The sequence below is a fragment of the Nycticebus coucang genome, chromosome 20 (assembly GCF_027406575.1).
Source record: "Nycticebus coucang isolate mNycCou1 chromosome 20, mNycCou1.pri, whole genome shotgun sequence".
NCBI classification, from domain to species: Eukaryota; Metazoa; Chordata; class Mammalia; order Primates; family Lorisidae; genus Nycticebus; species Nycticebus coucang.
The window spans coordinates 43140650-43162326 of record NC_069799.1 but is presented as its reverse complement, the minus strand read 5'-3'; the positions used below and the strand labels follow the sequence as shown (position 1 = coordinate 43162326).

Genomic DNA, 21677 nt, shown 5'->3' with positions numbered 1-21677 from the left:
TATTAACTGTTTTCTTAACAATGTAATAATTTATTGATGTCAAAATTGGCCAGCTAGTATTCCGCTGAATGTAATTTCACTGAATGTGTAACTTTCTGTTGCTGACGTTATTACTGCAGGCTTAGTGGCTTGAAACAAGACAAATTTATTAACTCACAGTTGTCCTAAGCCAGAAGTCTAGCCAGTTGAACTGAGTCTTTGCTTGAGTCTCACCAGACAAATGTCAGTAGGACTGTGCTCTTTTCTGAAGGTTTTGGGAGATAATCTATTTCCTTGCCCATTCAGATTGTTGGCACAAGTCATTTCCTTGTGGCGAAGGGCTGAGGTCCTTATTTCTTTGCTAGCGGTCACCAGAAGGTTGTCCTCAGCTCTTAGAGGCTACCTGCAGTCCTGGTGTGGGGTCTACCTTCTCCATCTGCAAAGCCACCAAGTGGGTGCAGGAAGGACTTTTATCCTCCTTTCGTGCTTTGGGCCCCTGACTGCCTCTACTGATTCTGTCTTCTGTTTTTAAGGACCAATGTGATTTCATCCAATCTACTGAGAAAATCGAGGACAATCTCCCTATTTTAAGGTCAGCCAGTTAGCCAATTTAATTCTATCTGTAACTTTAATTCCCATTGCCATGTAAGGTAACATATTCATACGTGTAGCCCAGATCATGAAGACCAAAATTCTGCCTACTGCGGTGTGTTGCTGTAAGTTATGTAACACGTTAAATATTGGTGAACATTTGTTTCCAGTCATTTGTTACTGTAAATCATGCTATAGATTCTAAATTGATGCATTTTATTTTCTTTTTATGAGTATTAAACAAATATTAAAAAGTGATTATATTCACTTTTTCCATAGTTTATTTTTAAAGCCTTTACTTTGAGACATGATAGAAAAATCTTACAGGTACAAATGGGAAAGTAAGATATACATGGTTTCCACTGAATAAAAATAATCTAACCAGAAAGCCTGGTCTGCCAGCGAATGTTGAAGCTGAACTTCTGGGAGTAGGATAGGCTGCAGGGCTGAAAGCAGCGGATACTTAGCATGCTTCTTCTTCTCCTTCAAGAGAAGCCACACCAACCTTCTCATAATCCTTCTTAGGGGCAGCAGAGTCCTCATGAGCCTCAGAAAACTTTTTCCTCCATCCCCTCACCCATGTAGCTGACCACATGTCAGGTGAAACTTGTGGTCAAGGTGAGCCCAGCCTCAGCAGTGGCTGTGGTGTTGCTCAGCATGCACACAACTTTCAGTACCTTCGCCACAATCCGCAAGATTAGTGTAGGTTGGGTGTCAATATCGAGGATTCTATGACAGATGTCATGGATGGCCTCATGGTCTAACATGAGGGTGGTGTGGGCCATGAGGATGGAGCCCAACTACAGCTGGGGGAACCTGGGATGCTGGACAAATGGAGAACTCTAGCTAGTCTTCTTGCCATAATCAAGAGAGGCACATCAACAGGGAAGCGAACCCAGAAAAGTTCTCTCACCAAAGCTGTGGAAAACTAAGAAGCCCTGAAGACCTGTGCACTGGTCAGCCAGCTTGCAAGGTAGGTCCAAGACGAGGTCAGTGGTCTCCTTGCCAATGGTGAATTGTCCATGGGCATAGTTACTGGCAGCATCCTCCTTGTCTGTGATGAGCTGCTCAGGGTGGAAGAGTTGGCGGTAGGTGCCAGTGCAAACTTTGTCAATGACCGTGGGTTCCCCGTCTACAAACACTGACCTGGGCACATGCTTGCCAGCATCTGGCTCACTGAAGAGGTGTTAAAGAGTCATCTCCTCCCACAATGGTCTTGTCACTTGGCATCAGGCCATCATCCTGGATGCCACGTTCCAGGCAGTAGAGCTCCTAGCAGGCACTGGCAACCTGGACACCAACTTGGCCCAAGTGCATGATGGAGATGCAGTAATGCACAGTGGCCTCAGCTGAGGCAGCGAAGGTGACAGAAGTGGGAACGGGTCCCGGTTACCATCCCCAAGAAGCTAAGAGTCAAGCTAAGTAACAGTCTTTACCCAGCTTTATTGAGTTATAATCAATACGAAGTTACACATATTAAAGGGAAACACTGTAATGATTTTTTTTGATATGGGTATATATTGTGTAATGATTGCCACAAATTAATTAATGCTTCCTTCACCACACAGTTACCATTGCATGTGTGTAATTTGTGTTTCTCTGTGCAGTAAGGACACTTAAGATCTGCACTTTTAGCAAAGCAAATAATATGTTAACTATAGACACCATCCTGGACATTAGATCCCCAGAACTTACTCCTCCTAAAACTAAAATCTGTACCCTTGGACAAGTATTTCATCATTTTCCCTACCGCCGCCCCTGGCAACCATCACTCTAATCTCTGCTTCTCTGAGTTTGGTTTTAGAGTCCACATAAAAGCTAAATCATATAGTATTTGCCTTTCTGTGTCTAGCTTATTTTACTTGAAATAGCACCCTCCAGGTTCGTCCATGTTGTCACAACAGTATTAGACAGTATTAGATTCTATTTTATAGCTAAATAATATTTCATGCATATGTATATACAGGTTGCATGTCCCTAATCCAAATATCCAAAATCTGAAATGCTCCAACATCCGAAGCTTTCTGAGCTCAACATAATGCTCAAAGGGAGAGACATTCATTGCAACATTTCAGATTTTGGATTTTTTAGACTAGGGCTGCTCAAGTGGTAAGTATAATGCAAACATTCCAAAAATTTTTTTTGAACTCAAGAATTGTTTCCAGCCGCAAACATTGGGACAAGGGATACTCAACCTGTACCACATTGTCTTCATCCATTATCTGTTGACTAACATTCAGGTTGTTTCAGTATCTTGGTTATTATGAACAATGTTACCACAAACACGGGAGTACAGCTATCACTTCAAGATACCGATTTCGTTTCATTTGGATAGACACACAGAAGCAGGACTACTAAATGGTAGGGTAGTTCTATTTTTTAATGTAAGCAAAGAATGTAACAAAAATGTATAATCAACAGCTACAGATATTCCTGTGGTTTCATAGCTTTTTTCCTCATTTAGGTGGCCTCTTATTTTTACACATTTAAGTATATTTGGTGATTTGGTGTTGGTATTATTTTATGTATCCCTGGAGAATTTGATAATCCAAGGAACTACAAAGGATTAAAACATACATTTGTACATGTATGAGCACTGGTATCTATTTAAAGCAAGACCTATATTTATTTTACTTACTCTTTATTATTTTCCATAGACCTACATAGATATATGGAACTATAAAGCCGGCAGTTTTACTCAATTGTTAAAAAGACCTATGTGTGGGCGGCACCTGTGGCTCAAAGGAGTAGGGCGCCAGCGGAGGTGGCAGGTTTAGTTCTTAAAACTCTACCTGTCCCAAATGACTTTGGTGATGTAATAATTTTTTTTTTTTTTTTTGCAATTTCTGGCTGGGGCCAGGTTTGAACCTGCCACCTCTAGCATATGAGGCTGGTCCCCTACTCCTTTGAGCCACAGGTGCCACCTAATGTAATAAAATTTTTAACATGCTATCATATTCCATTCAATGTTTTGGAATAGGTGCTCCAATATAGGTACGAGCAGAAGGTTTGGTAGAATTCTGGTATGAAATGTCTGGTCCAGGAACTCTTTTTTTGTTGGAAGCTTTTTTGTTGTTACAATTACAGTGCTTGACATTGGTCTGTTGGAGAGTTCTATTTCTTACTGGTTGAGTCTAGCGAGGTAGTGTGATTCCAGAAATTGGTCCGTTTTCTCCACATTTTCAAATTTCTAGGTGTAGAGCTTTTTTTAGTAATCACTGATTATCTTTTGTATCTCTATGGTATGTTGTTATTTTCCCTTTTTTATTTCTAATTGAGCTTATAAAGAGATCTTACTATTCTGTTTCTTATTAATCTGGCCAAAGGTTTACCAATTTTATTTATCTTTTCAAAGAATCGACTTCTTGTTTCTTTAATCTTCTGAATGATTCTTTTGTTCTCTATTTCATTTAGCTCTAATCTAATTTGGTTATTTCTTCTACTAGGTTTGGAACTGGATTGCTCTTCCTTTTCCAGTTTCATAAGATGATTCATAGATTGATTTTTGCTCTTTGAGATTTCTGGATGTGGGTGTTTAATGCAATAAATTTCCTTCTCTGTACTGTTTTTACAATACCCCACAGGTTTAAGATATCTTGTGGCTTCATCGTCATTTTGTTCAAAGATTCTAATCATTTCCTTCTTTATCTCCCAAAGATATTCTTAAAGTCTGTATTTTACTATACCCTTCTTCTTATGTTCCTAGCGCATCTTTTTTAAGAAATTATGTTTTAGTTTAAGTAAAATACCCATGAGCCAGAAATGTTTTAACTTCTTTAACAAATTAAAATTTCACACACACAAACCAACAAAATATATCAATATGTGGTATTTTAGGCATTTTTATTTAATAAATAACTTCAGTAAATAGTATTGTAAAGTGAATGGTTAAAATTAAAAGGCACTTAAAACAATGTGACTAGTATGAAACAAGATGGGCAACTCAAATAGTCAAAAGTAAATATACAATGGTTTGTTATGGCACTAACTCAAAGTAAGACTTGCGTAAGTGATAGTTGTTACATAAGCCACAGCACAACTTCACATGTTCATTAAAAACTTACATTTACAGCTAAAAATTCAAAGAAAAGGTACGGATGACAAAATTATCAAATTGCAAACAAATACATTATATGACTAGAAGAGGTAAAAAAAGCACCAGCCATTAAACAAAATAAAAATAATAAAATAAATTCAACTTAAAAGGTCCCCATTCAGCAAATACTTGGTAAATTATGGCCTTTGTGTAGACAGTGCTAAATCAAGGACTTTTTAGCAGAAAATTTCCCAGTACTTTCATCTAAGGCTTGAATTTATAAAGAGAAGGCATAAAAGTTACCAAAGATTAAGTAACTCTTAAAATGGCACACAGGTTTTAAAGCTATTTGTTTTTCCTTCCTAACTCTGTAACTTTTCCCCATGGCCTTTATAGATCAACTGTTTTAAAACTATTTTACACCAGTAACTCTCAACAACCTTGTCTTTCAAATATATCATCAGTGATGTCTATTAGGTATACAGCAAAATAATAGATTTAAATTTAAAAAGATCCTAAACTAGCTAGCAGGCCATTTACTTTGGATTCTGTATAAGTGAAAACTGACATATTTGTAAAGCAAAAACTCAGTTTTAATACATGATTAATAAAAACCCTCATCGTCTTCATTACATTAAATACTGCCCTTTCAATCACTGTAGAAATATCACTTAATCCAATAAGAGCTTGATTTCAATAGTCCAGGAAGAAAAGGTCAAAAGGCACAACGTGACCTTAGCTGACAAGGATAACCATCCTGTCTCAAGTCTTTTGTCAGTCCCTGGCATGGATTATAACATTATTTTCAAAATAATAAAAAAATTCTTAATTATACATATTGTACATTTTTAAAACCTGCACATGAGTAAAACCATGGCAATATTGCCCTAAAGCTATTTAACGGTGACTATGAAAATTGCTAGTTTTGCATTCAGTGTTGTGAAATTCCATAGGTAGTACTTATTTTCCCTCATACTTCGGATTGACCACAGTTGTCACGGCACTCTTATAAATAGGATTTTCACCCTAAAAAGAAAGTGAGAAAAATTATCAATTACTTTCCTAAAATCACGTAGTTTCACTTTGTAAGTCAAGATTGAAAGTTACAGTCATTTTAAGAACTTATTTCTATTTTATCTGCCCAAGCATCACAATTATTTTAAGATATTAATAAAATGGCTTATATAAAAATGAAAAATAAAAGTTTTGTTCTCCAAGTCTAATGATGCCCCTGTTATCTGGCACTGTTTCATTTACTTCACTGGCGGGAAGATTTAAGAATTTCTTCCATGGCAAGGAGTGTGCTGTTACTATGGACTCTCCCCTTTGAACTTGTTTGTAATACCCGTCTTACCCCTTTATTGTACCCAGTAGGTGCCTGATAATCAAAACAGGAATCCTGGGCTTTCACTGCTGTGAGGTAGGTGCGTTCCTGGGGCACTTCCACATAAGTGACTGATTCTGAGAGTTCTCAGGTAAGACTGTCACAGTGTCACCTGTGGTGATGTTCACCAAGTCACACCTTCACATTTGCTTAGAATGTTAATTAAAATAATTATCATTCTTCATGAAATAACTGTTCTTCTTCAATATCATACTGATAAAATGTTTTATTGAAAAACTATAATTAAAGAGTACTGAAATCAAGCCTAGAAAGTGACCCCAAGCCATAAACACAAGAGCTCTCTCAAGATTCAAAAATATACTGACAGTGATGATTTTAGCACAAAAATCTACTATAGCTTTCTTCTTTTTCCTGTTTCTATAGATTGACAATAGGTTTGAAAGCCAAATGGGAAATGTGGCCAAATAACCCTTTTTTTCCAGAGGAAATTACAGCAAATACAAATCAAAATAATTTATTAACTACTAGGGCAATAATATTTTAGGCAAAAGTTAAGATTTGGGAATGTTGTTTAGCTTTATATCTCATTGTAGAATCATTTGCAGGTGATTAATTTTTTAATAAAGATATTTATAGATAGCATCTAAAAGCAATTTGTTTTTAAACTGTATTCACACTTCATTGCAGATTACATTTGGACTTGGCTTTTGGTGCCACAATTTCTTGCCTCAAGGATAGTACAGTTTGGCAGATGACAGACATGAAAATAAGGCATTCTAATCATCTGGAAAGAGTGTAAGAAAAAAGTGATTATCTGACAAGATTAGGGTTATTTTCATAGTAAAATTAACTATGGATAAATTATTGAAATGTAAATAGAAATCTATGCAAAGTCAAGGTGTGGAGGAAAGAATGGCACATTTATATAAAAATATATATAGTTCCTAAGTGTGTGTAGGGGGGGTAATGTGATTTGTGATGTAGGAAAGGAGGAGGTGGCATTGTATGCCACGCTTTAAAGTCTCAACTTCGTCCTGTAGATGAGAATCCACTGAGGGAAACTGGTTATCCAAGATACCAAATAAACCACCCCCTGTGATTCTGCCACAGCCACATGTCTGATTACCAAACAGAACATGGCAACACACCTGAGCCCTCATCTCCCCATGCCTCAAGACACAACTTGACTGGTTGTTACAGAAATGTGGAGGAACTCAGGATCCCTCACAGATAATTATCGTATGAAATTAGTAATAAAAATCAGGTACAATATAAAATTCTGAGCTCGAATCCCAATTGGAGCTAACACATACACAGTTACAGCATTTCAAACTGGGGGGTTCAGGAAACTGATCCTAGCAACCACCTCTTAAAAAGTCGTGAAGTACAAATGAATTAGATTTGCTGTTTCCATCCTCCTATCCGTATGTCAGGCCCATACTGCTCATTCTTTCAAATATGTTAGGAAAATAAATCACCATTTAATTAGGTTTCTTTACAATAATACATAAATCTACAATTTAATACTTAAGAATTGTAAAGGAAGGACAAAAAAAAATCAGAAAACAACACTTTTTAAAGTTTTACATTATTGATGATTCCAAAGTAATAAAATTTATATGGGAGAACTTACCTCTGGAGAAAAGTTTATTTTGTCACTTACACAAACATATTTATTATTTCAAAGTACATCCAAACAAAAATTTAACATGCAAGGTTAGAGGTAAAATTAATCTCACTATCTGCATTAGGTTAACTAAAATAATCGGGATTAGTTCCACTGCTCAGAGTGCAAGCCTAACTACCCCAGCAAAAAACAAAGCTTACTTAAATCAGAAAACAGGGTTATTTTCTGAAATGAAGCCCTCTGTACTCAGCAAAATGTCATCTTTTTGCTCATTCTGGAATGGCTGACAGTGGTAGCTATAGAACCATTCCTATAATATATTAGATATATATTAACATACTTAACTCCAGGAGATTTGGAATCCACATTTAAATTTATGTAATAGCAGATGGGGAAAGACAATTTTTCAACCCACTTTAATAGTTTTGAGTTGATAATGTGATATGTTCTTTTTAATAAACCTAGATGGTAGTCTTATGTGCCAAAATAATTACAGCACCTGCCTATGATTCCAAATCTGTTAATGATGTAATCAACTGACTGCCAGATCTCAGTCTCAGGCAGGAAAGTGCTTTACAATCCATGGTTTAATTTTCTGATGTTCACTCATTAGTTTCTACGTTATGAGAAAACACCTCTTAGAATAATCTGTAGCATTAATTTGCCTGAAATTCACTAGACATAAGGAAATTTTTACCAAACTTTTGCTTCTTGAATTACATAAAGTGCTTATTTTGGCTCAAGAAATACCATTTTAACCAAAATTTAAGTTAAAAAATATAAATATTAATTTTAAATAATAATTATTTATGGATAATTTCCTTTGAAGTATAATTAAACATATAGCAAAAGTGAAAATTTCACCTCCTTTCATACCCCAATTTTGTATCACATGAGAAATAATGACCATATGAAATTGTTAATGCCATTGAATTTTTTTGGCCAGGGCTGGGTTTGAACCCACCACCTTCAGCATATGGGGCTGGTGCGCTACTCCTTTGAGCCATAGGCGCCACCCGACCATATGAAATTGTTAATACTTGACTATTTTTGATCTAAAAAGACAAAAGCCCAAGCAATTTCATTGGCTAATCAGTTTTCACTAAAAATGAATTTCTGTAAAATATTAGGTGAGAAAGAGAAAAATGTGAAGTCTCAGACTACTGTGTACCAACAAACTACATACATAGGAATCTGAATATCATTTTCTGCCATTAAATCAAACTTTATAAAGACTTCAAATCTACTTAGAAGACTTACTCTACCAGTTAACGATTTCTAATAGTCTCAGTACTTATTCTGTCCCTTACAAATAATAAACATTATTGTATCTTAGGCTCTATAATCTCACAAATATACTTCCAACAGAATAAACAAACATAACTGCACTGTTGGATTCTATGTAAAGCAACTCTCCTGTTATATTTGCCCACAGCAACAGTATTACTCTGAGGTAGGACAAATTGTCAAAATGCTGTAATTCTCTATAAATTAGAGTGACCCACCTCTTCAGGATTGCTATCAGTACAATGCAGTGGGATAGGAACATGGAAACTGGTGCCCAACCACCTGGTCTGAATCTCAGCAATCTGACTGACTAGCTATGTGAACTCGGTCAAATTACATAACCCCTATGTGCCTCAGTTTCCTCATACGCAAAATAGGAATAAAAATAGCTCCTACTATTTTCACGTGAGAAATGAGTAGTGTGTAATTGTTAGCTATAATATTGTAACTATTACCAATATGATTATCTGCACAGTAAAGTAGGAAGTATGAAAAGCTGAATCCTTCCAGGAGCGACTACTATCAGTCAACTGGGAAAGGAGAAAAGAATCCTGGATTTACCAGGTAGGAGGATTTAGATCTCAACACTCTTTGATCCAAGATTTTAGGGGCTTACATGATTATATGAAAATACGCTGGAAGCATTTCATGAGAAATTCAGATATCAATGGTTTAAAACTATCCAAGGAAGAATTCTGTCCACTAATGATATAAGAGAAAATGGTTAAGTTTGTCACCCAGGTAAAACACACAGTACCGATATAACTTACCCAAGCTCAGAGAACAGGATAAACAAGCCTTCCTCCACCCACAGAATTTCAACTAGATTTTAATTTGAAATGGTAATAAGGCTTTCTCTTTAAAGTATTTTGATTATATAAAAAACATTAAATCTCAGATTTCAAAATTAAAATCATTCCTCTGGCTTTTAATGAAATTTCAAGTTCTATTTTTACAATTTGGATTTCATGGTCAATTTTCACTATTCAACCCTAAAATTTATATATAATTTGTTATTTAAGGGTAACACCACCTGAGGCATAGGACTGTTGTAAGGGTTCAAGCTGACAGACTGATGTAGAGTTTACTAAAAACAACTCTATACAATAGATATCACTGACTCTGTTACAAAGGAGAGAAACTAAATCTCCAGGAAGTGAGATGTCTCAATACTGTTCTGCAAGGTGGAAAAGCTGGGATCTGACTCTGTCTAATTGCAAAGCACACAAAGCATTCTCATCTCACTACAGCATGGCTGTCATTTCCATGCCATAGAAAGTCCTTCTAAACACTAAGTTAACACACAAACAGAAAAGCCACAATATAGCCATATAAATAAAGCCAGACTTAAAAAAAAATAGCAATAGTGATAAAGGACACACAGTGCAGTAAAAAAGGATAAAAGTTCACATGCAAAGGCAGAAAGTGAAGGAAGATACGAACGGCAACTTAGAGACCAGCTTTACGTCCATAGTTTGGATTCTTGAAATTATTAATAGGACTCTTGTAAATCGGATTTTCTTGCTGAAGTAAAAGAAATAGTGTCTAATGATTTTATCAGAAAGAAAATTGACATTTATAGTGTTTTAACACTATGCAGGAACTTGTTATTTCTACACTTCTGAATTGCTGAACTTTTTTTTTTTAGAACCCAAGCAAATTGTAGTAAAATGCAATTAACTAAAATTCATTTATAATTTAAAGACACTGAAGATAATCCTTGCCTTTCTGTATTGAAAGATAAATACACAGCACTAAATGCTGGTATAAACTTTCAGTCACTTAGGGCATTTACAATTTTTTATAAAGCAAGGTTAATTGAGGTGTAATTTCCACAGAGTAAAATATACTTTTTCAAGTACAGAATTCCATTAGTTTTTAAATGCATGAAAATATACACAATTAAGATCATCCCATCCCTCATGTCACCATTTCCCTTATTCCAGCCCCTAGCAACTACTGATCTGATTTTTGCACTATAGTCTTGCCTTTTCCAGAATCTCAGATAAATGGAATCATATAGTATATATCCTTGTAAGTCTGGCTGCTTTGCATGTAGGATCTTTATTTGTCTGTTTTAAAGAAGAGAGAGAGAAGCTTTCCACTGGATAGCTTACTACACAGATAACATTATTTAGGTTTCTATTTTATGCTGGACAAAAAGGCAGAAGAGTAGATGGAGAACCAAAACTATTAAAGAAATAAAAATACTGGCCACAGTTCTCAAAACATGTGTTTGTATAATGTTTTGTTTCAATGAGACATATTTAGGATGCTTTCTATTTTTCACCAAATTAAATGTAAGAAAACATTTAAAGACTTTAATAATCAGTGTTAACAGTTAATAAACAAGTCTTAGAAGTATATTTATTTGATGAGCTGCCTTACTTTTTGGAAGTTTTATAACTTACCGTGTCCCATTTAGCATTCATTTTCTCCTTTTCAAATTTAGCAAATTCCCTTCGGTCATGAATTATCATTAAAAGCTTCCATATCAGCAGTAATGCCAGGCCAATAAGAACAATTCCAGCAACCACACCAGCTACAATTGGAATGATGTCTGGACCAGTGGGACACTCTGGAAATTAAGAAAGTAATAATGGGTACACAAGGGACTAATATGTACAAAGTCATATAGACACAAAGAGCCAGGCAGTACCTTATAAAGAACATACAGGAATAAAAACGAGATAAATGAATGCATGTTACCCTAACAATCTATAAAAAAGTGCCAGAACAAATGACAAAAAGACAAAGATGAACACACTGGAGATAATACTTATAAAACATGTGATATTACAAAACAGTACAGAGACTTTAAAAAATAGTTTGGCAGTTTCTCATAAAGTTAAATATTTGTTTACCATATTCTCTAAAATTCCACTCTTAGTATTTACCAAAGAGAAATGAAAAGTTATATTCACACAAAAACCTGGACACTAAATTAGAAAATTCCAAAGAAATCTACAAAATAGCTACTAGAAAAACCATGGGTGGGGCCTCATCTATGGTGCATCTTAGAATGGGTATAGGCGATTGCACTAATGTACACAGCTATGATTTAATAATAAAAAAAAGAAAAAAAAAAAGAAATGTTTTATCTTTTGAGAAGTTCGAAAAATTCAACACTGCATTATCCTTTAACAAATGATCTTTCCCAGTATCCAAGCCTAAATGAGGCTCAAATTTAAACGCCATCAGTCATGATGTAACTCTTAACGGAGCACGTCTAAGTGGCAGGCTTTACTGTAAGTTCCTTGTATGAATTACTGCCTTTAATCTTCAAACTCTCCTCTCAGAAAACTTAAAACTTGATCCCTCTTTTCCTTATTTCATATTTATATAGTTAGTTAAAACCTACATTAAGCTTTGAGAGTTGAAAAATTTCCCAACTTGAATAAAGTAATGCAGCTGGAGGCTGTTCCATGACATTAAGGAACCTGACGATGCGCCTACACGGTAAAGACAAGATAGAGAAGAAAGGAAAAGAATGTTTGAAATGATCCGATTTCTACCTGGCGTCTCCACAACATGAACGGTGATCTCGCCATTGCTGCTCACTGAATACGTGAAGTAGAACCAGCAGTCGTCCACATCCTTCTCCTTGCAGTGGGACAGAGGATCTACTTGGCCTGGCTGTGGTAATCTGTCCCGGTTTTCTACCTTGGTAATATTGAAATATGAACATTCCTGTGCACATGTGTCTTTCTTTTCTCCTTTATTGAAGGCTCTGCACTGAACACATTCTCTGGTAAAACACAAATTATTCAATTTTATTATATTTATGATAAACATTTGCTGAAACATTTTGTGTGCCAATAAACTCATGTGACCAAACTGAATCAAGGGCTATGAAGGAGGCCTTATGCATTAGGAGAGGCATACTACATTTCTGGACAGAAAAACTATGTAAGAAGATGCTAGTTTCCCAAATGAAATTATAGGTTTACTATAGTTCCAATAAAGAAATGAAGTATAATAAAATAAGTTAGCCCTTCCTACATTAAATATGTAAGATAAAACCATAATAATTTGAACAATTTATTACTGGTATTAATAAAATTCTTCAAGGTGAAAACCCCTCAATTTTGTTTAGTCAAGTAATTAAGCTATTGGGAATCTCAATTTAACAAATGTTACCACAGATTCAATTACATAGCAAATTCACATCAAAGTAACAGTACAGCTCTCATAGGACACACTTCATTATCATGGAATATATACCAGCTGTTGATAAAGAAATTTAAAAAATAAAAGAGTAGGCTCCTGAGTGGCAGGTATTTTCCTGATAGTATAATCTAACATTGGCACAGTTCTGCTTCTAGTGATAAGACATACTTAATACTTAGGTCAACAGAGAATAAATATCAACTATTTCAAGCAGCCAGGAAATACTTACTTATGCTCCGCACAGACACCAAGGCAAGTCTGACACATCTCACACGTCTGCCCTTGAAACTTCGGGTCTGTACACTTACAGACTCCACACTCACAGATGCCCCGGCCATTGCAAATCTGTCCATTTGAGGCCTCACAAGTAGAAGTATCCAAAGAACAGTCACACGCACTGCCGGTGTAGTTAGGGTTGCATTCACACACACGACACTTGCAAACACCATTTCCTGCAATTACATACATCATTTCTCAAAATAATGATGAAAATATAAAATCGCGGTATTGATTTAAAAGTAAAAACCAGCACCAACCTGGGGGAGAGTGTACCTAGGGGACGGACTAACCCTTAACACTGCCGCTTTTCTACTCACTCTACAGGTGCACTCTTCAATTCTTTATCATATTGGACGGGATCGCATGTTATTATACAATCATCTCAGACCCTTTCTTACCTCCACAGATTAAGCCATTGGATCTGTCACAGTTGAAATTATCACACTCGCAGAATTTGCCAGAATATATTTCATTGCTATTATCCCTCTTCCTGCAAACACACTGTCCACAGACGCACTCCCCGTTGTTACTACAGATCTCCGAACTGTTTTCTTTCCTGCAGTAAGCATCCATGTCTTCACTGTTAACTTCATCTGTGCTACACTCGCAATGTCGACCAACACGCCCCTCATTGCACCTAAACAAAGATTCCAAAAGTGCAATCACTTAAAATAAAAATTACTTAAAAGAACAGGTCATGCTGCCAAAAAAGACTGGGAGAGGCAACAAAACCATGAACAATCTCATCAAACTACAAATGCATTAGGTGGGAGTATTAATGCTACACTCACAGACAGGTATCAAAGGGTTCGTGTGCATACACACACGCACACATGCCAGCACCCAGGCACACACACCTCTAAGCCATTCAAGTTCACAGGGAATACACAGCCAGGGCCTAGGAAAGAAATTTCTTCAGAAAAGTTACAATTCTGATGAAGATGAAAACAATCTATCAATTAAGAGGTGAACAAAACATCTGGAAAAAGCAAATAAACTTATTTTTAAAGAGCATGTCATACATTCAAAAGGTATGTTATTACATTTGCTATTATAAGTGAACCACTCTAAATTTAAAGCAATGATCCCATTGTTAACCTAAAAAAGTACAATGAACACACCAAAAAAACTATATGGAAAAAAAGAAAAACTATATGGAAGTTGAAGAAAAATATGCTATGCATATAATTTGAAGATACAATTACCATGTTATTTTAAAATAAATTAAGCCTACATGTCCATACTTTTCAGATGCCCTATATATTTTTATAACACGTAGTGTTCATAGACACTGGATATGCTGATTCTGAATCTGGTAAAAATATATAGGGGAAGAAAGGCAAAGCATTTTCAAGATGAATCCTTTTGGTAAGTGACATTTTACTAAAAATACATCTGCATGACTCCAACAGGATATGTACAAGATGGAAAATAAAAACTATGAACATTTAAATTGTTTTTTTGGAACAGATAATAACTGATGGTGACCACAGCCATGTGTTTCTTTCTTGGTTAATAACCCTTCTAAGCCTAGTCATTTAGGACAGTTAGATCAAACACTCCCCTCTTCTTCCTATTCTTTCAAGAAGTAAGCTATATTCAGAGTACTCAGTTTTAATTTTTAATTAAAAAAAGTCACCAGTGTGAAAATAAAATTTAAAATAACTGATTAAAGTTTTATTAGTATGAAGAATCCATATTCTGAAAATACCAGTTTCTCTTTTTAATTTTACAACACATATTTATTTGTAAAAAGCTATTCCATCAGTGCAGAGGTACATGTACTACAAGGTTAAACAGCCTTTACTGAATCCCAATTCCATTTCCCAGATGAAATAACCAAAGTATCAGTTTAATGTTTTGTTTTTTTTTTCCCAAAACACTTATCTTATTTTGCTCTAGAAAATTCAAAGTGCTGTCACATGAGTGAAATGCTACCTGAACAGTTTGCTGAATATACTTCTTGCAGGCTATAAAAGCTTTAATTTTGGAGTAAAAGGTAGTCATTTTAAGAAAAAGACTTTCTATGAATATTACACACAAGATCATCAACTGTTCTTGGAGTGAGCAACAGTGGTTGGAACAAATAATTTATCTGCTCCAAATTGATTTTCTCTGGATGTCTCAAAACACAGCCTGACCTCCGACATTCTAACTCTGTGGAGCTCTTTCTGTCTCTGACAACTCCCAGCTCACCTGCACGCTCCACACTCAAAGGTCCCGTTTCCCTCGTGGCACTTTGGACTTTCTGGGATGCCCTCGCTTTGGCATTCACACTCACAGATGAACTGAAGAATAATCTCGACTTCTTCAGTGAAGCCCAGAGGCTTAATTTTAATGGTTTCAGAATTCTTATTTGGACATTTATTTGAAGTTATGCTAATTTCAAATTGAACCTTAAAGAAAAAAAAAAGATAAATAACTAAGCAAGCTCCATCCATCTACTAAAAAATATTTCAAAAAGTTACTCATTTCTTTTAATTTTTCTCAAATGACAAACTAAATTTTCTTATGAATAAGCAAGTTTTTTCTTTTCTAAAAAAAAAAATGCTTTATATAATATACCTCATCTCCAATGGAAATATTGGAACATTTTCTTCCATTTTCCCCTGTTCCATTCACCCCATTCTTGCAGTAAGATTTGTAATTTATTGTTACTCCTTCTGGTAATTTGCTGTTTTCCAAAATGACTTCTGAGGAAAGGGACTAAAAGAAAGCCTAATTATATATCAGGAAGCCAAACAAAATGCTACGTGAAATGCATAAAATCAAGGGGTAAAAGAAACTTCAAAAAAAAATTTCATTTCAATATTTTGAAGCTAAATCCAACCGAGTGACTAGAAAACACAGAATCCAGAGTAACAGGCTTTAATTAATAAGGACCCAAACTTCGGAATAAAGTACACAATTGAAAAGTTATTTGTTTTAATTACTGAGTTAAAATATTAATGATCATACACTGCAATGGCTTGTTATTAATTATGAGGAGTCCTAAGAATGCAGAACAAATGTTTTCTTACTCCCTTGCCTAACTGGCTCTCCTGCAGCTCGACCTCTTCCAGCAAACTATGGACTGACGTAAGAAATGCACCACGCAGTCTGGAAACAAATGTGCTTATTAGGAGCCATTACAACCTGGCCAAAAAACAAAGCCGAGAACCCCCAAGGAGGAAGGATTTGAGCCACTGCTTATTGAAAATATCAGATCTCTCAGGACAATTGGAGGAGGGTGCGGTAGCAAGCTGGCTCTGGTTCACATCCTTACAAGTAGAGGAGTTGGGAAACCAATCTGTTAAGATAGAGAAGTGTAGGGAAGACACGGAATGCCTGGAATGTTGTGAACCTTTGTAGAAACACCCTCTCTGAGTCAGGTCTGTCCAAAACATTTTGGGACCCCCATGACAAAACGTAAAAATATCTAAACTTCAACCTGCCAAAAGGTTGGGGTTATGGGGGCTAAAAGTGGTGGATTCTACAGGCAAGGGTTACCATTACATTATAAATGCCTTCAGGTGATTTAAAATGATTATAAACCAATGCTAAATGGGTATCATTAAAGGTAATCTGAATTATGCTTTAAAAGAAGCCAATTCCTCTTCAATTTCAATTCAACTCCCTTCCAATTAGGGGGGAAAAAAATCCTATAAATATTTTTTAAATAGGCAATTTACATATATATTTACATTTTTAGAATTTTATGGTATATATATAAGTGTATATATACCTCCTGAATACAGAAAAGCATATCCTCTGATTACATGGGAAAAGAAGAATTAGCAAAAAAGCTGCTCTGGCACAATTCATCAAAACAGATAAATCTATAAAGAATACTTTGGGCAGGAAGAAAAGATTGGGGAAATCCTACAAATCCAACTCCAAATTATGTTTTACAATTGCTCTCCAACAAGGTGATCTCTACTTCTTAATGACATATAAACAGATATTTAGAAATTTTTCCCACATAACTTTATCATACTTTTACTCTGTTTAGGTGATGCAAATAAATGATTTTGTAAGACCACACATACTAAGTTTTTCTTCCAATATAGAATTTAAGTTTTTTTATTGTCCTCTGGGTTAAACTGTACATGAAGGAAGTTTTACTTTCTTTGAGCAAAGTATTGTCAACAGGGTATTGTCCAAAACTGATCTTATTTAAAATGTACTCACATTGTATGCATCAATGATCAACTGAATTACATTGCTAGAATTTCCAGATAATGTTCCTACTGCTGACTTAGGAATCAAATTTTTCAGTTCCTATAAATAAAATATAAAAATACATAAAATACAAATACTATACTTTCAACTAATTAGCATCTAATGAGCAACTTACATTTATCTTTAAATACCAATTTCCTATTCATCTCCTAAATAACTTTAAGAGTCAAACTTGAAAAAAAACAATGAATTTTTATAATAAGTGACTTTAAATGTAAACCACTTTGGTAATAAAATTCAGCCTGCCCTACCTGGTGGCACTTCCCCACATTTTAATTCATATATGATTTGTCTTTAATGATTAAACAAAAATTGTCTAGAACTTTGTTTTTTTTTTTTTTTTTTTAACTAAAACATATTTACCTTGTAAACGGGCTGAAATTCTTCAGTCACTGCAAAAATCATCTGAATGTTATTTTCACTGAGTTTCTGGACAAGGTGAGCAATAGAAGGATAATCCTGAGAAATTAAGTAATATAATTAAGTATGTAAATACATTCCTTCAGTCTATTCCAGTTTTTTCGATACTTTTTGAAAATAGCAATGACTTACAAATATAACTGGATTACTTACACAAGACCACTTTCAAACAAAAGAATCAAATGCAAATAAATGCTGAAGTGCGTATTGTGTATATGTGACTTTCTAATCTCTTCTCTCTACTTTCATTTATGTATAAACATTTCCACATGGAATCTTTATATGGTAAGATTATCTATGCATATTAAATGTAAGAATGATAAAATTAAAGAATAGCCAGTAAAGTTTCTATTATCTATTACTTAAGAAAAAGACAAAGATTCATCAATTTCTTCTAGAACTTAAATAATTTGACAGTCTTTATTTTTAATAAAGGCAGTGTGCTGCTATTAAAAATCATGTACGATAAAGCGTGTTAAGACCAGGTAAATTATTTGTTTAGAAATAGTGTCGACTTCGCTACCGAATGATGCATATAAGGAAGAAGAGACAGAGCTACGGACTGAGACAAAGAGATAATAGTGCCGTCAGGCATCAGGTAGACCTCTGTCTAAGCAGTAAGAAGCAAACACTAAGCTGTACCTTCACAGACAGCAATACTAGTTTCCCTGTACACTGGCTTAGGGCCCATACTTACCAAAGTAACAAAACCCCGAACTCCAAAGAAACTCACAACCCAGCTACCCACAAGACACGATACTCTTCAAAATAAGCACATTCACTGCATAAGGAATTAAGCACTTACATAATAGTGGCTCATTGTGTACACATTATTTTCCAGGTGGCACTGCCCATCATTTGGTAAAACTATGCCACCGAGTTTCCCATCTCCAGCAAAATGAAACCCAGCATCCGTGGAAAACACCAGCAGCCGTGTTACGTTCCTCCAGCCAATCAGTGACTTGAAAAGAAAAGGATTTCAATTTTAAAACACCACTCACGGTACTTCACATAAATCTTTTAACTTTCACAAAGGCTCCCATTCGACTCTGAACTGACTTCGTTACCTTCTCTTTACCAAGTGCTAATGATCTTGATGACGACTGTGCAGAGCCCACTGAATGAGGCCTCTCCAGGTCACTGTACAACTACATTTTGCCTGCTGGACCACATTGCTCAGCTCTTCTTAAAAATTGTTTTTTGGGTTTGCTCATCATCCTACCTCCAGCAGTGAGCACCCTGCGTGGCCCGTGGCAGTCCTCAGTGAGCACCTGCTGTATACGGTAAGTGTTTCCCTATCCTGACATTACCCTCCTGCCTGTCTTCCAGCCACCCTTAGTATACCTTCTACACCTCCTTTATCAGCCTCCGTATGAAGCTGCCTTTTTTTATTATAGGAAAGAATTACCTTCCCAAAGACTTGCCCTACTTAATTTCATCCATTCTAACTTATCAGTTGACACCACTGATTTGTTCATTTATTTTATTCTCACCCTTTTCCAACAAAGAATTTAAAGTAATGGTAAAATTCTATATATAGTAATTTCATAATTAGATTTGTCTAAATTTACTGTTTGTACTCTGTATATTTGTCCCCAATTTACTGTTTATACTCTGTATCCTCACTAAGACTGTAAATTCCCTACAGGCAGGAATTAAGTGTGTTAACACTGGTAACCTTTCCAGAGTAGAATGTCTGTCTCTTTGGCATCTAGAGCAGTATCTGAGCAAGACAAACACAGGAAGACACAAGACCAGGGGTCCTATGGCTTGTTTTATCCCACGGGTGAAGGCCCAGTTAGAGACAGCCTGGAGAACGCTCTTCCCCAGAGCGAGCTGCTAACAAAATCACAAATAGAGAGCTAGAAAGAAAAGAGGTATTAGCTAGAGACTAGCTGGAATACTACTTTCTTAGCTATAAAAGCAGAAACTAACCTTAAATCACAACCACTTTACTGAGAAGTCAAAAGTAACAATGATACAGTAGTAGTTGCTGAATGCTTATTGATATTAATACTTTATGTAGATTATTGCATTTAAACACCACAGGAGCCCTATGTGGTATGTACTATTATCCCTTCTTAAGGAGAAGGCTAGAGAAGCTAAGTAAATTGCCCAAGATCAGTGGTGACAGGAAAACTCTTAACTACTACACCACATGGCTTCACTTATTATTTTGGATATCAGTTAGCACCTTAGCAACAAGTGCATGAAAAATATCTATTAAGAGGCATCTGGAATCAAAGAAGCCCTTCTACAGAACAGAGGTACTGTATAGGACAAAAATGAGACAACAGTGGGACTCAAGGTAAACTTTACCCAACAACACTTTCTGGTTTCAGCTTCCGCTAGATTGTTAAAATAATGTCATCTGAAAATACTCAGCTGGTACATGGGTCCAATAGAGATAAGCTTGCTACTACTGAAAATCTTGCAATTAAAATCACAAATATTATATTACTTCTCAAAATATATATTCACATATAGCCGTCAATAGTTCTTTCCTTTTGAATTAAGACATAGGAAAAAGGTGTCTGTCAAAGCTGATGAGTAAAAGAAAACTGACTAACGGTAAATGACACGAGAGACTATTCCTGTGAACACATTCCAGGTTCCTGGTGATGCCTCAGATAACATCAATTCCATGTCTGGTACAAAGCCAGAAAGTTAGGACACCTGCTAAAGTACAGCTAAGGTGTGCCAATGTTTAAAATGGTTAGCTTGAGATTTTAAAAGCCTGTGTGAATAAACTAGCTGCCTGGTTTAAATAAGGACATAATGATTAAATATGCTTTTATAAAGCACTTATACTTGAAAGGAATTTAAGGGATTAATATCTGTATTTCTCTGAGATAATGAAATGATATGGAAATTTAGGTCATTTTTTCTACTAAGTGATAGTATAATCACACTTAAGATTCAGACAAATAATACAAATGAGATCCCTTTGCAGGAAATGAATGCACTTACTCCACAAACTGCAACTTGCATGATTGCATCAAAACCACCTTCTGGAGAATCCAAATTTCCAGATATGCGCTGTTTACCAACAAGTTCATTAAACACTTCTCCTTTATCAGTAAGACTGAGCACATTTTTGTAGCTAAATGGGCTGGTACAATTCTGATCACTTGTGCAAGGGTTCCTAAGTTTAGCTGGTGTTGTACTAATGTAAGGCATCACAGTTTTTTCCACAAATGAGCCAAATCCTGTGAAGAAAAAATGCACATAAATAGATGGATGAATAGATGGAAAGACAGACAGATTAGATGAACAGGTAACAGACTTCCATCTAGAAAAAAAATCAAGTATGTTACCACATATAAGTTACTATAGACTGAATGTCTGTATCACTCCCAAAATTTATAAAAGAAAAAAGCCTCATCTCCAACGTGATGGTATTAGGAGGCGAGGCTTCTAGAAGGTGACTGGAAACTGAGAGTGGAGTCTTCATGAATGAGGTTAGTGACCTTATCAAAGAGGCCTAAAGGCTGCCCTCCCCCTTCCACTCTGTGAGCACCGGGAAGAAGGCGCTGTCTCTGAGCTTGGAGGAGGACCCTCACCAGACCCAGTCTGCCTTCCTCTTGCGCGTCCCAGCCTCCAGAGCTGTTAGAAATTAATTTATGTCATTTACAAGCTCCCTAGGTCATAGTGTTTTGCTATAGCATCCAAATGGGCTAAGATATAAGTTAATCTTTTTGTCTACTCCCTTTAAAAATAAT

General features: G+C 35.7%; 1 protein-coding gene and 1 pseudogene across 3 annotated transcripts in view; both read right to left on the bottom strand.

Annotated features, from left to right (window-relative positions):
• Positions 1-1200: 1200 nt before the first annotated feature.
• On the bottom strand, positions 1201-4184 carry LOC128572617 (tubulin alpha-1C chain-like; annotated as a pseudogene).
• Positions 4185-4398: 214 nt separating this feature from the next.
• Positions 4399-21677, bottom strand: part of ITGB1 (integrin subunit beta 1) — a 43803-nt gene continuing 26524 nt past the window's right edge. For 2 of the 3 annotated variants that reach the window (XM_053573260.1, XM_053573258.1), the window contains 12 exons: positions 20926-21164; positions 18761-18916; positions 17899-17994; positions 17485-17574; positions 15880-16020; positions 15511-15710; positions 13713-13951; positions 13265-13487; positions 12381-12613; positions 11277-11443; positions 10309-10389; positions 4399-5632 (listed from right to left, as the gene is read on the bottom strand). In XM_053573260.1, the coding sequence (XP_053429235.1) occupies positions 10315-10389; positions 11277-11443; positions 12381-12613; positions 13265-13487; positions 13713-13951; positions 15511-15710; positions 15880-16020; positions 17485-17574; positions 17899-17994; positions 18761-18916; positions 20926-21164 (1859 nt within the window). In that variant the 3' untranslated portion in view covers positions 4399-5632; positions 10309-10314. The remainder of the gene's footprint in view (positions 5633-10308; positions 10390-11276; positions 11444-12380; positions 12614-13264; positions 13488-13712; positions 13952-15510; positions 15711-15879; positions 16021-17484; positions 17575-17898; positions 17995-18760; positions 18917-20925; positions 21165-21677) is intronic. The other variant, XM_053573261.1, reaches the window with a different exon arrangement.